The sequence below is a fragment of the Nannobrachium achirus genome (genome assembly GCF_963921795.1).
Source record: "Nannobrachium achirus genome assembly, chromosome: 23".
Taxonomy (NCBI): Eukaryota; Metazoa; Chordata; class Actinopteri; order Myctophiformes; family Myctophidae; genus Nannobrachium; species Nannobrachium achirus.
In genome coordinates this window covers 35,213,806-35,229,077 of record NC_137830.1, presented here as the reverse complement: position 1 = coordinate 35,229,077, position 15,272 = coordinate 35,213,806, and the positions used below count along the sequence as shown (strand labels likewise).

At 44.1% G+C, this 15,272-nt stretch overlaps 1 protein-coding gene across 2 annotated transcripts in view; it reads left to right on the top strand.

Moving 5' to 3' along the window:
- Nucleotides 1-15,031, top strand: part of mpped1 (metallophosphoesterase domain containing 1) — a gene marked incomplete at both ends in the record, with an annotated part of 149,285 nt that extends 134,254 nt beyond the window's left edge. For both annotated transcript variants that reach the window (XM_080754596.1, XM_080754595.1), the window contains 2 exons: nucleotides 4,520-4,633; nucleotides 14,910-15,031. In XM_080754596.1, coding sequence (XP_080610722.1) covers nucleotides 4,520-4,633; nucleotides 14,910-15,031 — 236 coding nt within the window. The remainder of the gene's footprint in view (nucleotides 1-4,519; nucleotides 4,634-14,909) is intronic.
- Nucleotides 15,032-15,272: the final 241 nt, after the last annotated feature.

Here is a 15,272-nt window from a genome sequence, read left to right as displayed (position 1 = left end):
CGTGTGTGTGTGTGTGTGTGTGTGTGTGTGTGTGTGCGTGTGCGTGCGTGTGTGTGTGTGTGTGTAGCCGTTGTTGTATGATCAGTGGTTTTTGTTTTGGGGGTTTTATGCCATTATTGATAGGACAGGAACTGACAGGAAACAGGGAGAGAGAGATGGGGAGAGACACGCAGCAAAGGTCGTCGGGATTGGGACTCGAACCCGCGACACGCTGTCAGGCATCAGAGCTTTTTGTTGAAGTATCAATACTGCAATGTAGAAAAAAATCCTCTTTATTTTATGTATTTTCATTTTCTATGACATGACAAAGCCAGTCCCCTTTTTATTATTATTAGTTTTATTTTCTGTGTAAATGTGTGGGTCTATGTTAGTATGTGAACATGAACTGTGTTTCGTTTTATTTTGTCTTTTGTTGTCTCTGTGTCGTGACTCGTGACGTAGTTCTTTTTGTTTTGTAGGTGATGGTTTTTTCACGTGTTAAAAAAAAGAAAATAAATTGGTCAAAATGTCTATACAGGGACATGACATGTAAAAAATATGAACAATGACAATGAAATTATTATTTAAAGGATATGTTACATGTTGGCTGACTTAATAAAGTATATCCACGAGTTTCCAACGCCCCATAGTGCATTGCGCAGACGCTGTACCGAGCTTCCGGCGCCGCAGCCGAGTGTGATCTACAAGCTCATAACGGTTGCATCTGCGACACGACGTGAGCTTGTACTGTATGTCTGCTGTTAAACCGGAAGTGTGGTCCAAACAGGTCCAAATAATCTCCAGTAAACTCCCGCGGAAACAGGTGGATAAAAAAAAAGGAAAATACTGCAATGTAGAAACACTCAGGAAACATTCGGGATCGGAAACACTCCAGTACACTATTAACACATCTGTTGCCATGGCTTATTTCTGTCTGTACTGTGCTCTTGCCATGTTTTTGACCAACTTCGAAGACAGCCTCAGCATTCAGTTTTATCGTGACAAAATCACACAACACACCGAATGAAAGAGGAGATTCTCTAGTTTCACCCGGTCCAAGAACCATGTTTCTACGATGTTCGCTTCTGTATTTATAGGCCAGACAGACAAAAAAAAGCGGCCAAAAATGACCCCTTTTTAGACCTTGTTTTGAGAAAAACAGCTTTTAGTGAATGATACTGTATCAGGCTGAAAACTCACTTGATCTTTTTAGCTTTGACTTCAATGACTTCAATATTGTATTTACAGTATTTTTCCTTCAAAGAAATACAAAAGAATAAGACAAATAAGTGTTTTTTATTTTGTTTCTTTACCGTTTTCAATCAAGTGTATTCTTGCTAGTTCAGTGTTTCTCTGGCTTGTTCACATTGTTTCTCACATTGTGCGTGTGCGCGCGTGCATGCGTGCGCCTGTATGTGTGCACGTTCACAGTTCAGAGTCTGCATGCGTGCTCGTGTGCGTGTGCATGTTCACAGTTCAGAGGCTGCGTGAGTGTTCACAGTTCAGAGGCTGCGTGCGTGCACGTGTGAGTTGAGATGAGGCCGGTCAGAAACAGCGGGCAAGGAAAGTTTTCAGTTCTCCAAAGGGAAGTCAGTAGGCTCCTCTGCACGAACCACTACCTATAAATATAGAAAAATAAAATCCATTTACAATACAATGTGTCTCACACGCACGCGCGCACACACACACACACACACACACACACACACACACACACACACACACACACACACACACACACACACACACACCACAATACATGTTCTCTATCCCTCTCTCTCTCTCACACAATAAAATACATTTCCTCTATCCCACACACACACACACACACACACACACACACACACACACACACACACACACACACACACACACACACACAGACACACACACACACACACACACACACACACACACACACACACACACACACACACACACACACACACACACACACTTTCTTTCTATCCCTCCCTCCCTCTCTCTCTCTCCTTCATTTCTCTCCTCCCTCCCTCTTTCTCTCTCCCTATCCCTCCCGCCCTCTCTCTCTTTCACACACACACACACACACACACACACACACACACACACACACACACACACACACACACACACACACACACACACAATACATTTTCTTTCTATCCCTCCCTCCCTCCCTCTCCTTCATTTCTCTCCTCCCTCCCTCTTTCTCTCTCTCTCACACACACACACACACACACACACACACACACACACACACACACACACACACACACACACACACACACACACACCCCCCAAGAGAAAACATTTTCTCTCTCTCTTCCTCCCCCCTCCTCTCTCTCTCTCACACACACACAAACCACAATAACCGTTTTACTAAACAATAATCTTACCTTCAGGGGCATCACGTGACACATGATGGTCATCATCATTATCTCCAACAGTATCGTCTGATTCTGAGTCTAAATAAATAACAGATGGGAGGGGGAAAAAAGCACAAATCAATTTACACCTTTAGCCTAAAATTTTAGGGGTTTAGAAGACACATTTATCCTACCCAGAGCAACTTAGATTATAAAACATACATTGATTCATCTGACGATTATATATAGGCTATATATATATATATATATATATATATATATATATATATTCTGAGAGCTGAATGGACTCTCCGACATCTGTGAATGATTGAATAGATACATTCTAAATGTAATCGTGGATCACTACTATACCGGCAGTTCGCGATACAAATACAACTTCAGAAACAGAAGGGGGGGGGGGGAGAAAGAAAGAAACATTTACCTAACGAGCTGCTGGTTTGGCACGTTCACGACGGGGCCTGTGTGTGGGCTGCGGGCCGTCCCCGCAGCCAGCTGGGGAGAAGCGACCGGGTCCGCCTCTGGTGGTTCTGGCTCCGGTTCTGGCTCACAGAAACCTCCGACTCAGTGTCAGGCCTCGGGGCAGAATGCTGTATTGGCTGTATAGGGCTCTCTCATAGGGCTCGATCATCATGTCCACTCGTCCAGGGCTCAGTGGGTCAACCCGCGGTCGCGGTGTTGCGCTGTTGCGCTGAGTCGGATTACCTCCGTAGTTGAAGTTGGAACCAGACAAGAACGCGATCCACAGTGAGGAGAGGCCGCCGTCCGATGGCTCCACTATGGACGCGTACATATTGCATTCTGCTCCGAGGTCTCTCGCTCTCTCTCTCTCTGTGACAAATGTCCGACTACAACTCGCTCAAACAGGTATGTTTTAGACTCCATTATATAGGTTCAGGCGATGGATTCTTCCTTTGATCGTGGCTGTTTGTTTTGTATTCCAGGGTCGAAGGAACGCAAAAGTAGATTGTCTAGCTGCTGCTGTAGCGCCACCGTCTTTTGACATTGTTGTGATGACTGATGAAGTAGAAAATGTTTGTCACAGTGACCCACTAATGCCAGGACATTCACAGCAGCCCGTGATAGCACTAGAGTTAGTTGTGATGACGATGATTATGAGGAAGAATATGTTGTTTGTCACCGCGACCGACTAATTCCAGGGCTGCATAGCAGCCCGTGATCTAGAGTTATTGTTTTGACCTGGGGGAAACACCCTGGATTCAATCCATTGGTTTCACACAACAGGGCTTTGACTAATCTGACAATAGCGCCATCGTGTGTAATAAAGGTGCAATTGACTAGCCTAATGCACGGAAAGCAGTTCAAAGCAGTGAAATGCATTTCTGGTTTAGAGCGAGTAATGAAGTTAGATATTTGAGCCATTTGAGCCATAGTTTAGCAATATTGTGGTTCATGGGAAGCATTTGTATTTGTTTTTGCTCACATCACTTGTTGAATATGTGATTTCTGACTTTTTTTTAATCACAGAAGCACCAAAATTTGTCACAAGATGGGGGAGAGTGTAATTAACCTAATTAAGTAATTAAACCCAAACTCGGGAAACTCGGGGTTGGCACAGCGGTCTATTTGAAATCAAACTCGGGAAACTCGGGGTTGGCACCATATGTGTTAAAGTAAAAAAAATACCTCAACATTTACTTTAGTTACTTTCCACCACTGGTTCTGTGTGAAGTGGTAGTTCAGGATTCCCCAATAGGCGGCCAGCGGGCCATTTGCGGCCCGCAGGGGGCTACTGTCTGGCCCCCACCAACCCCAGTAATAATGGTGGTATAAGAGCAGCAACAACACTAGTATATCGTCGTTGTCAGGTGGAAACCTTGTATCTCCAAATGTGTACGTTCTTTCGCAAAGTAAAGCCCTGCTTCATCATTCAAGGCAGTCTCACACAAGTAGTGAAAACAGCAGATCTACAAGCACACAATGCCTCACGGTGCGAGGCGTTGTGTGCTTGTAGATCGGCTGTTTTCACTAGTTTAAATCATTTTTAAAATGATAAATGCAAAACGAACGGTTTTGGACATAAAAGATTTTCACCCGACAACGACGATATCTGAACTGTCGCTGGAGTAGCGGGAACGCCCTTGGGGAAAACTAATTGGGGAACTCTGTGGTAGTTAATGTGATGATGTGTGATGTGTTGTTGTTGTGTCCAGGCTTCCTGGACTGGGTCCCTAAGAAGATGCAGCGCGTGGGCTGCATGGAGCTGCTCAACACAGTGCAGAGGAGAGTCCAGCCCAAGCTGCACATCTTTGGACACATCCACGAAGGTACGCTGTACACTTAACCACTTAACACAGTCCCTGCCAAGAATAACCCTTTATATGTAGCTCCCTGCCCGATAATCCAGAGAATTTAATAAGCATTAATAAAATGTATTTTTTTTATCGAAAACCGGAACTAAAAAAGCGGAACTAAACCTCTCTGAGCGGTTTCTTCACGGACCCATTTGATCACTGCACTATTACCATGGCAACCGGCAACCGGAAGCAGATCCTTCCGAGCTATGGGATGGTTCCATTCACTCACTGTTTATACAACACAGGAGCTAGTTCTTGAACGGATGGTCGGTTTTTCAAAGTTTGTATTTATTTTGAAGCTGTGGACAACGTAAACACGCACGATTCATGGTTGGAGTCCGATCGTGCTCGATGGATATTCTCGCGGCCACGTTAAAAGGTAATAGAAGAAAGGCAGTGAACTACATAGGGAAATTCTCGTGACTATCGGGACTTGCACCCAACGAGTTAAAACCAGAGGTCTTCAACGCGTTTTCAGGTCAAGGTCCCCTTAGCTGAGAGAGAGATGAAGCAGCGACCCCTTCTACATTATCTATCTATAAATGCGAGAAGTCTCTGTCTGTCTGCGTGTGTGTCTGTCTGTAATCCGCGTATCTCAAGAACCGTTCGTCCCACCGGCTTCAGATTCGGCACGCGCGTTCCCCGCCGCGGCACGGAGTGCAGTGCCGCGCCTCGACCCGACCCGGCGCGCGGTTTTCCCGAACCGGCGCGAAACGTTCGGAATCTCCTTATGCGGGGTTGATCGGCGAAAGCTCTGACTCATTGTGACATCACTTCATAAAAGGCTCTGACATCACGTACGCCACATGAGTCAACAAAAAATCTCTGTGAGTGTGTATGTATGTAGGTAATCCGCGTATCTCGAGAACCGTTCGTCCCACGGGCACGCGCGTTCTCCATATATGGGCATAAAATGAATGCCCCCATATGAGAACCGTTCGTCCCACGGGCACGCGCGTTCTCCATATATGGGCATAAAATGAATGCCCCCATATATGGGCATAAAATGGATAAAGGGACACAGACAGACAGATTCAGAGATCTCCATATATGGGCGTGAAATGGACGCAAATAGACAGATATCTCCATATATGGGCATATATGGGCATAAAATGGACCCAGAACTATATGGACGCAAATGGCATATATGGGCATAAAATTTACGCAGAATCACAAAGATCTCCATATACGGGCATAAAGGGACACAGACAGACACACAGACAGACGGATACAGAGATCTCCATAAATGGGCATAAAATGGACGCAAATGGCATATATGGGCATAAAATTTACGCAGAATCACAAAGATCTCCATATACGGGCATAAAGGGACACAGACAGACAGATTCAGAGATCTCCATATATGGGCGTGAAATGGACGCAAATAGACAGATATCTCCATATATGGGCATATATGGGCATAAAATGGACCCAGAACTATATCTGCAGTGATCTCCATATATGGACATAAAATGGACGCTGACAGACAGACAGATAACAGATATCTCCATATATGGGCATAAATGGACACAGGCAAACAGATGGTCAAAACGGGTCCTATGACAACAGGTATAATGGGGTTTGCATTAAAGGGCGGGGCATTCATTCCCTATTTACATTGTTCCGAGTTGGCCAGGTCGCCGACGGCGGCCCAGCTTCTAGTTATATAAATGTGTGATGTAGATTTTCATCGATTTCATAGATAGATTCCTAGACTTGTTTGACAGCACTGTCATCAGTCTCTGTTGGATTTGTGTTAATGTGGTTTTTTTCCCCAGACATTTAACCACTTAAATCGTCGATGCTTTGTAAATTTGACATTTCACTTTGTACTTGGTGTGCTCTTTTTTACCTCTACACCAAACCTATTTGCCTTGTAGATCTGCTATTTTTGGATAAAGTTCTCCTCAGATTAGGGATGCGAGGCTCCAAGTTGTTCATTTAAAAGAATTATCCTACTGGATCACACAAAGATTTGGCAGCCCCCCTGTAGTAACTCTGAGGACCCCCTAGGGGTCCCGGACCCCCTGTTGAAGACCCCTGACTTAAACCCCAGAATTTGTATTGTGGGTCAAACTGGAAAACTACAAAAAATAGCAGATCTACAAGCTCACAATGTGTCGTGTTGCGATGCATTGTGAGCTTCTAGATCTGCTATTTTCAGCAAAGACATTTAATATAGAGTGAAAACAGAAAAGCCACTAGTAATAGAACCCTGGGGGTTCTCCAGTCAACCAAGTACAGGGTTTAAGTGGTTAATTGAAGTCAGAAGACTGTACAAATGGAGGGTCCTTTTGTGCCCTTTGTTCACTGTTGGAAGTTCCAGGTCCATCTGGTTCCATTCGTAACACTCCATTCAGTTGTTGCTATGGATTTGACTGTGAATGTCCACCGTATACTGTGGCATTCAGTATGCAGCAAAATCCTCAGCGTTCATTTAAAACAGAGCGTGTGCAAAATTATTATTTTTGTTTGGAGAGAACAAGACCGGCAAAATAAATCCATTTGCTTGTAGAGATGATGATGTTACACAATTCACTGAGTGATTTGACCCTATATTAGACTACTAGCCCTTACCCGTTCAAAGCACTGTGCACACAACGCCTCGAGGCGTTGTGTGCTTGTAGATCTGCTGTTTTCACTACTTTTGTGTGACGGCCTTGTATGATGAAGCGGGACTTTACTTTGCGAAAGAACGGACACATTTGAAACTTGGAGATACGAGGTTTCCACCCGACAACGTCGATATGAGGGATGGAAAGTAACTTTATCTGGTGCTTGCATGACAATATGTAGGAGCACCAATGTAAGAAATAGCCTACCCGTTTCGTTTAATGGCTTTAGAGATACTGTGTACCGATCTGCATGATTTTTGGACAAAATCTGTAGGAGTACTGTGCAAAAATGAGTTTTACTCAAACCTGCCTTCTGGTGGCGCTGTAACAGGGCCAGACACTCAGACAGACACCAAAAGTGTATATGCCTCATGCTAGATGCAGAAAAGATACACGATAAAAATGCTAATATACAGCATACGATTTGTGAAAGTGACAAATGGGCTTCGCAGTTATGTACGTGTGTTCGTATGCTAATGGTCATGCAGATTCAGATCAATTGCTCCAGCCACTGAGGAGAAACACTCGGACAGACCGACAGATATGGTCTCTGTCGGGTGGATACCTCATCATGTCCATAACTGTTACTTTATAGGATTAAAATTCAAAAATAGCAAAAGTAGCACATCTACAAGCTCAAGCTTGCAGATCTGCTACTTTTGTGTTACACTGTAGTGCAGGGGTCTTCAACAGGGGGTCCGGGACCCCTAGGGCTAGCCTCGCAACAGCCAGACTCTCCCAGGGGAGAGTCTGGGAGTCCTCCGTAGACAATGCATTACGCAATGACGTAGTTACTCACTTTGACTGACAGGTCCAGTCAGTAGTCATCAGCGCATCAAAACCTCGTCGGGTGAACAAATACGTCTTTTTCAGACAGAAATTCCAAAGGTGCAAACTGTTGTTAGTTTTTAAGTTATGAGATGCCGTTGATTTCAGATAAAACTTCGCTTAATGCAGCTTTTATTTGCGTTTTGTGAACTCGCATCGGACATGGGGTCCGCCATGTTTGTTGTCAAAATGCGAGAGCTGTAGCAGCCGCTCGACCAATCAGGAGCGGTGTGAGGCGGGTTCGCTTGAAATGCAGCCTTTTGATTGGAAATTAGAAAAAAATTGCTAATAAAGAGGCTCAATGGGAGGGACACCAGACCGAGAAAGGAAGCACATTGGTGATGACGTAGCTCGGGATGGCTTGCGAGGCTACCCTAGGGCATCCTCAGAGTTACTACAGGGGGTCCTGTCAAACAATTAAACTATGTGGAATCTATGATAAGGTAGTGGGGGTCCCTGCTTCATCTCTCTCTCAACTAAGGGGTCCTTGGCCTGAAAACGTTTGAAGACCCCTGCTGTAGTATGATGATCAAGTAGGGTATTAATTAAAATAACCCTCGCGACAATATATTCGATGGTTGAGGATTAGTCTCGGGTTTCCGGATGATCATAGATCTCCTTCGAACCAATAAGTCTGGAACGAAAAACAGCTACTGAAGTTTTTACACCCAGTTTTATTCCCGACTTTGAGCCTAGATGTCGACAGACGTATCTGTAGTCAGAGCTCTCTGATCGCCTAGCTGGGATAGTAGCAGAGGATTTACCCGAATGGATCCTTTTGGGTACGACTTGGTACACTTTCAGGATACACCTAGGATTTGACTGTGCGTGCTCATTGCTTATCAAAATCCCATCCAGGCCAGCAGAGGCAGAAAGGTCCTCTCCATAGGCAGAGGGCTGCTTTTTTGGGGGGGTTAGCCGGTCAGCGCAGAGCCCCAGGGGCACCGGTCCCTCGTCGGAGAGAACCAGATTAGTAACTAGATCATATTCATATCAGGAGAAAGAGGCCGAAACCATCCCTGTTTATCAATTTGTTAAGGGTTCTAGAGATTCCCTTTAAAAGAAAGGGAAAATAAACCCTTTTTTTAAATAACTATTTTCTTTATACAGTATAAAAATGTTTTTTTTTTTTTTTTTTTTTTCTCCAAACAATGACCATGTATGCTAATACAAAGATAATATTATATTCCTTATTACTTAGGTAGCTGGTTGGGAGGACGAGTGGGGTCCTGGGTGCAGAGATCTTATCGGCTATCGACTTCTGCAGTGGTACAGAATTTAGATTATATGATAATCTCAAAATCTTGGATTTCTTCTCTTGGGGTTAGATGAAATAGGTAGATAGAATTATGATGATAATCCTAATCTTAGCCGAATGATTATTATGAAGATAATCACTTTATTCACATTATATTATACTAGAAGCTCGGCCGCCGGAAGGAACAATGTAAATAGGGATTGAATGCCCCGCCCTTTAATGCAAACCCCATTATACCCGTTGTCATAGGATCCGTTTTGACCATCTGTTTGCATGTGTCCATTTATGCCCATATATGGAGATATGTCTGTCTACGTCCATGTTATGCCCATAATTGGAGTTATCTGTCTAAGCGTCCATTTTATGCCCATATATGGAGATCTCTGTAGGACCCGTATTGACCATCTGTTTGCCTGTGTCCATTTATGCTCATATATGGAGATATCTGTATCTGTCTGTCTGCATCCCTTTTATGCCCATATATGGAGATATCTGTATCTGTTTTAGAGCCCTGCACGGGCCTAAAATGTGGGCCCGGGCCCGGCCCTGGCCCGTGGACTTCAGTCCAGGCCCGGCCCGTGGCCCGTTTGGTGCCGCTATTTAAAGCCCGAGCCCGGCCCGAAGCCCGTCACCTTATTATTTAATTAATTATTTGTGTGCGTGGCTTTCACTGCTGCGCGCTGCTACAGCTACACTCTCAAGGGGAGAAATTTGCGTCGGAAAGGTCCAGTTCAACTACAAAATGACATCTCTTGCAACTTCTGAAAAGGATTACTCCTAATTTGAGTTCGGAAAGCTGCACGCACCTCAGAAAGTCGAAACTTTCCGACGAAAACTATGGTCGGATAGGACGGAGACTGAGAGACGTATGTACAGCCCTCTATACTATAGCTGTGCTCGTCTTGCGCTCTGATTAAAAGAAAGAAGTCAACACAACACAACAGCACAGCAAGTTTGTTATGTTACTGTATATCTTCACAGCAATTAGATATTGATATTATTGTCAGCTTGCCGCCCGTGGTTACAAGCCATCTCGTAAAATACAGAGTATCGTCCAGTACTAAAGAGTAAAGACGCACGCACGCATCCCGTAACTGATACGGGACTCGGGAGGTCGGGGAATCATTACAGGGCGATTTATTTGAGAAATGACGGTGAAATGGGTGAAACTACAGTAGTGCTCCTAATTTTCTAGTCTCGCTGTGTACGCAGAGTAGACTTGTGTGAGTGTGTGAGAAGAAAAGCTGTCAAGCCCTCGGCTCGTTGCGGCTCTCCATTGGCTAATGTACTCATGTCACGACCAATCAGAGCCGTGTTGCTATAGATACGGATAGAACCCATAGCCTAGAAGGCTATTAGCCTAGAAGGCTATGGGAGGCAGGCAGGCAGCACTCACTCACACACACCACACTCCATTCTAGCTAAGCGCACACACAGAGACGTCATGTGTGAAATTCACAGCGCGAAATGTTCCGAGCATGGTTCTGAGCCCGGGCCCGGCCCTAGGCCAGTTGGTGAGTTTCTAAACGAGCCCAAGCCCGGCCCGTTTTGGCAGGCCGGGCCGGGCCCTGGTCGGGTCCCGTCGGGCTTGCAGGGCTCTAATCTGTTTGTCTGTGGCGTACGTGATGTCAGAGCCTTTTATGAAGTGATGTCACAATGAGTCAGTGCTTGTGCCGATTTCCTCCGGAACAGCCTGATGTCAACAATCAGCTCCGCTGAGGAGATTCCGAATTGACGCGCGTTCATACCGGAAATGCTCGTTCGTGAATTAGAGCCCCAGCGCGTCCATGAACACAAACTATGACGCAAAATGGCTTGTATGTGTCTACACTACAGGAACACTTGAGGCAGATAGCCCCCCGCTACCCCCGCCTCCCCGTTTCTCGCTCTCAGACCACGCCCCCGACCGTCGCGATTGGCTCAGAAGCCAAATAGAAGCCCCACTACGTCACGTTTCAGAGGCGTTTCAAACGCGGAAGTACGCTTCATGCGCTGGGTGAGCAACTCAATGCAAGTGGATGGGCGGAGATTCTGGTGTCCTCTCTATTCTTATTATAACTCTATGGTCCCGACACATCTCTCTGTTTTTACTTTCAGACAGATAGGCTCTTCACCCCGTTCACTGATTGGTCGATCTAGACCAGACAGTCACGGTGAATAGGACTTCACCGTGACTGACTATGATGTCCTCCACTTATTTTCTGACTTGAGGTGGATAGCTTTACACCAAAAATTTGCGGTGGATAGCTCTTCACCTTGGACTATGATAGGGGCTTTACAGGAATCATGTTTGAGGCCAGTAAATGCTAATGATGGGTTCACAAGTAGGACGCGGCAGCAGAACCAGTACAGCTGGCTGACAGACTAAAGAAAAGTGGGCCTAATGCAAAGGGACAACCCACCACAAGAATACTGGCTGCTATTGCATGTATTGCGTTGCATCAGAATTGCTACAGTTCAGCACTCAATATTTCATGCTTCTGCACGATGTATACAGTATACATTGGCCAGCCTTCTGCTGCATGTATGTATAGTCTGTAGACAACCCTAAAGTGTCTCTATATTGATATTGCTTTTGCACACTCTGTAAGGTTATTCAAAATTGACACAGACTTTGCTGTTGTTTCCATTTACACTTTATCACTTTATTATTATCGCTGCAACAGTTTTTTATTTTAACATTGTTTTGGTCTGTGCATACCGTATATATTTTATGGGTGGATATTCTATGTTCACTGCAGGATCAACACATATTGTAAGCAACAGCAAAATAAGCTTTAAACTTAAAAAGTACCATAATTTAAAAAATGCTTTTGACCTAAGGACGGCACTAGAGGAAAGACCACCACGGTGTGACCAAATGTTGGTCTGGGGCAAATGTCATGGCAATCATGCCAGTACTTTCCAAGATATTTGTTTGGACCAAAGTGGGAGGGATGGACAGACAGACAGGCCGCCCGGCCGACAGCTATAATCCTGTCGGCTGGTCCTTAGAGCCCCAGTGCTACAGTAGTAGGGCTAAAAACAAACTTCTTTCTCTCAGGACATGCATATTTGTTTATTATTTCTAATTACAGACAGATTCATTCTGTATTCCGTGCTTGTAAGATCCCTCTGGATGCTCCCTTAGTTAACAATCCCTTTATTGAATATTTATCATTATGTGATATTATGAGAGAGATTTTCATGAAATCTCTTGTTAAAATGCTTTATTGCCATTAGTAGGTATTGGAAGCAGCATGCAGAGTTCTCAGAAGCTATACAAGATCTATTATATTAATATATTATAAAATATCATAAAAGTCTAAATAAATAAACATGCAAATCTCAAAAAATATTTCATTTAGTGCAAAAAGCATAAGCATGTTTGAACTGAAGACAATGAACTATTAATATGATGCATGTTTAGGCATCAGATCAAGGTAGAACAGAAGCTGTGCTGGACATGGCACCATCCTGAACGTAGCTCTACGTGTTGGGCAAGCCTGTCAAGCCTTGATCGCAATTATTTGTATGAGAATTAATGGCCATCACAGCCCTAGTGTGCAACAAAAGTGATTAGCTTAACGTCAGGAGGCGTCGGGGGGCCACGTTCTGGACCAAGGTTGGATCGAGGGTTGACTCAATAGATCGCAGTCATACAGCCGCTCTGCTATACTTACGAGACCCTGACCCAGAATCAGCTGTTCACAAACATGAAGTGCGCTTCCGGAGGGGGGGCCGCCATCTTTCGGCGACCCCCCGACCGCGGTTTTCCCAGGAACCAGCCCTCCGCACCCGGCTGCTGCAGGGCTACGCGAGGCCAGCCCAGATATCGTTCCGTCTAGGTGGGATTCTGACATGTCCCCATGTTTTCAAATATATGAAATGTATTCTAATCATTTGAAAATAGCACATCTACAAGCGCACAATGTGTCGCATCGCGACATATTCTGCGCTGGTAGGTTGTCTATTTTCGAATGGCAGAAATGTACATGGGTCTGAAGTGGTTAATTAGTAATAATAATCCAAATCTACAAAGTGACAGTAAATCAAGTTTTCAAATAATTTTAGTGGAGTCAAAGTACAATATTTGCCTCTGAGATGTAGTGGAGTAGAAGTACGGAAAACTGGAAATACAGTAAAGTAAAAATACCTCACTGTTACTTTACACCACTTGCTGTGTCCAGTGCTTGCTGCTTGTTACAGTTCACATTTAATATTGCCAGTTAAAATACTTTAAAAATATGTAAAAATAATCCTTACGTTTCCCTTATTGTAAGATCTTTATTACATAAAGACTTTATTCAGCCGTCACAAATGTCTCACAAAAAGTATACCGGGATTTGTTATGCTTTTCTAATTATAAAATGTGTATTCACTGACCAAGAGAGGTCAGCGGAGATCTCTGTAACACAATTGTATCACATTTTCCAGGTCACAATCGAGAGACATAAGAGATGATGCTGTGGTGCATTTTGTTTAATCCATTTATATGTTGTAGTTCATGTGCTTTGATTGTATTCACCATGTGTCTGTTGATTTCAATGGGGTTCATGCCTTTTACTCTGATCTTGCACTTCGCTCTGGACAAGTGTCTGCTAATTGTAAATTGTCCCAGTCTAGCTTATTTTAGCTTATTCTTGCTCATAAAATGTTCATAAAAACAGAAAAGAGAGATCTTATTTCCAGAAGTGATGCAAAGTGTCCCCAAGAAAATCAGCATCTGATTTAGAGATGGGATTTATGGCTCTTCGAAGTGAGCTGGATCTCTGGGATCCGTTCCTTTCAAAGAGCCGTTCAAAAGACTGGTTCATTCTAGTTACTATAGTTACTTACTTTGTAGATTTTGATTATAATTACAAATAACTCGGAGATATATAGGTACATACCTGCCTTAACCCATTTAGGCCTAACCTATAGAATAGGGCTAAATCAGAAATTAGCCTACAAAACAAATATGTTGCTACATACTGTACATGTACTGTAAGCCTCTCCCAAACAGCAAAATGTGTTCCCGGCCTGAATGGGTTAAAATAGCCGATCTACAAGCTCGAGCTTGTAGATCTGCTATTTTCGAATGATTTTTCGTAATTTTACTCATTGGAAAACCTGTGGAGCAGGACATTCTGCATAATGAGTACGTTCTAATATTGGTACTTTAAGTACAATTTGATACCAATACTTTTTTACTTTTAACTCAAGTACATTAACATTCCCTACTTCTACTTGATTGCAGTATTGATATTTTTTCTTAATCTTAAGTAAAGAAATTGAGTACTTTTCCCATCACTGTTCATTAGAAAGGAACGGCTCCCTACTATGAAGCGAATCATATCGTTCATTTCAAAGAGCCGTTCAAAAGACTCGATTCGTTCGCGAACGTCCCACCTCTAATCTGATTGAGTGTGACTGATTGAAAACATGCCCATTTATTCCCTAGGTTATGGCATGATGATGAAAACACGCCCATTTATTCCCTAGGTTATGGCATGATGATGAAAACATGCCCATTTATTCCCTAGGTTATGGCATGATGATGAAAACACGCCCATTTGTTCCCTAGGTTATGGCATGATGACCGATGGCACCACGACGTTCGTCAACGCCTCGGCCTGCACCGTCAACTTCCAGCCAATGAACGCGCCCATCGTCTTTGACCTGCCCAATCCCACCCGGTCCACATGACTGGCGGAGCCGCGCCCCAATCAGTCACCTGTCACCAATCAGGATAAAGGTAGCAGGAGAGGTAGGTGAGGAGGGCGGGCGGGCGGACGTAGCAGATAAATCTGTAAATATTCCAGGCTCATATTTTAGAGGAGTGTGTCTATCTGCGCTTGTGTGTATGTGTACGACACACATACACATATAGTACAGTATGGTACATTGCCCAAGCCTACTCATGGACCATTTTTACCAAGAGACGGAC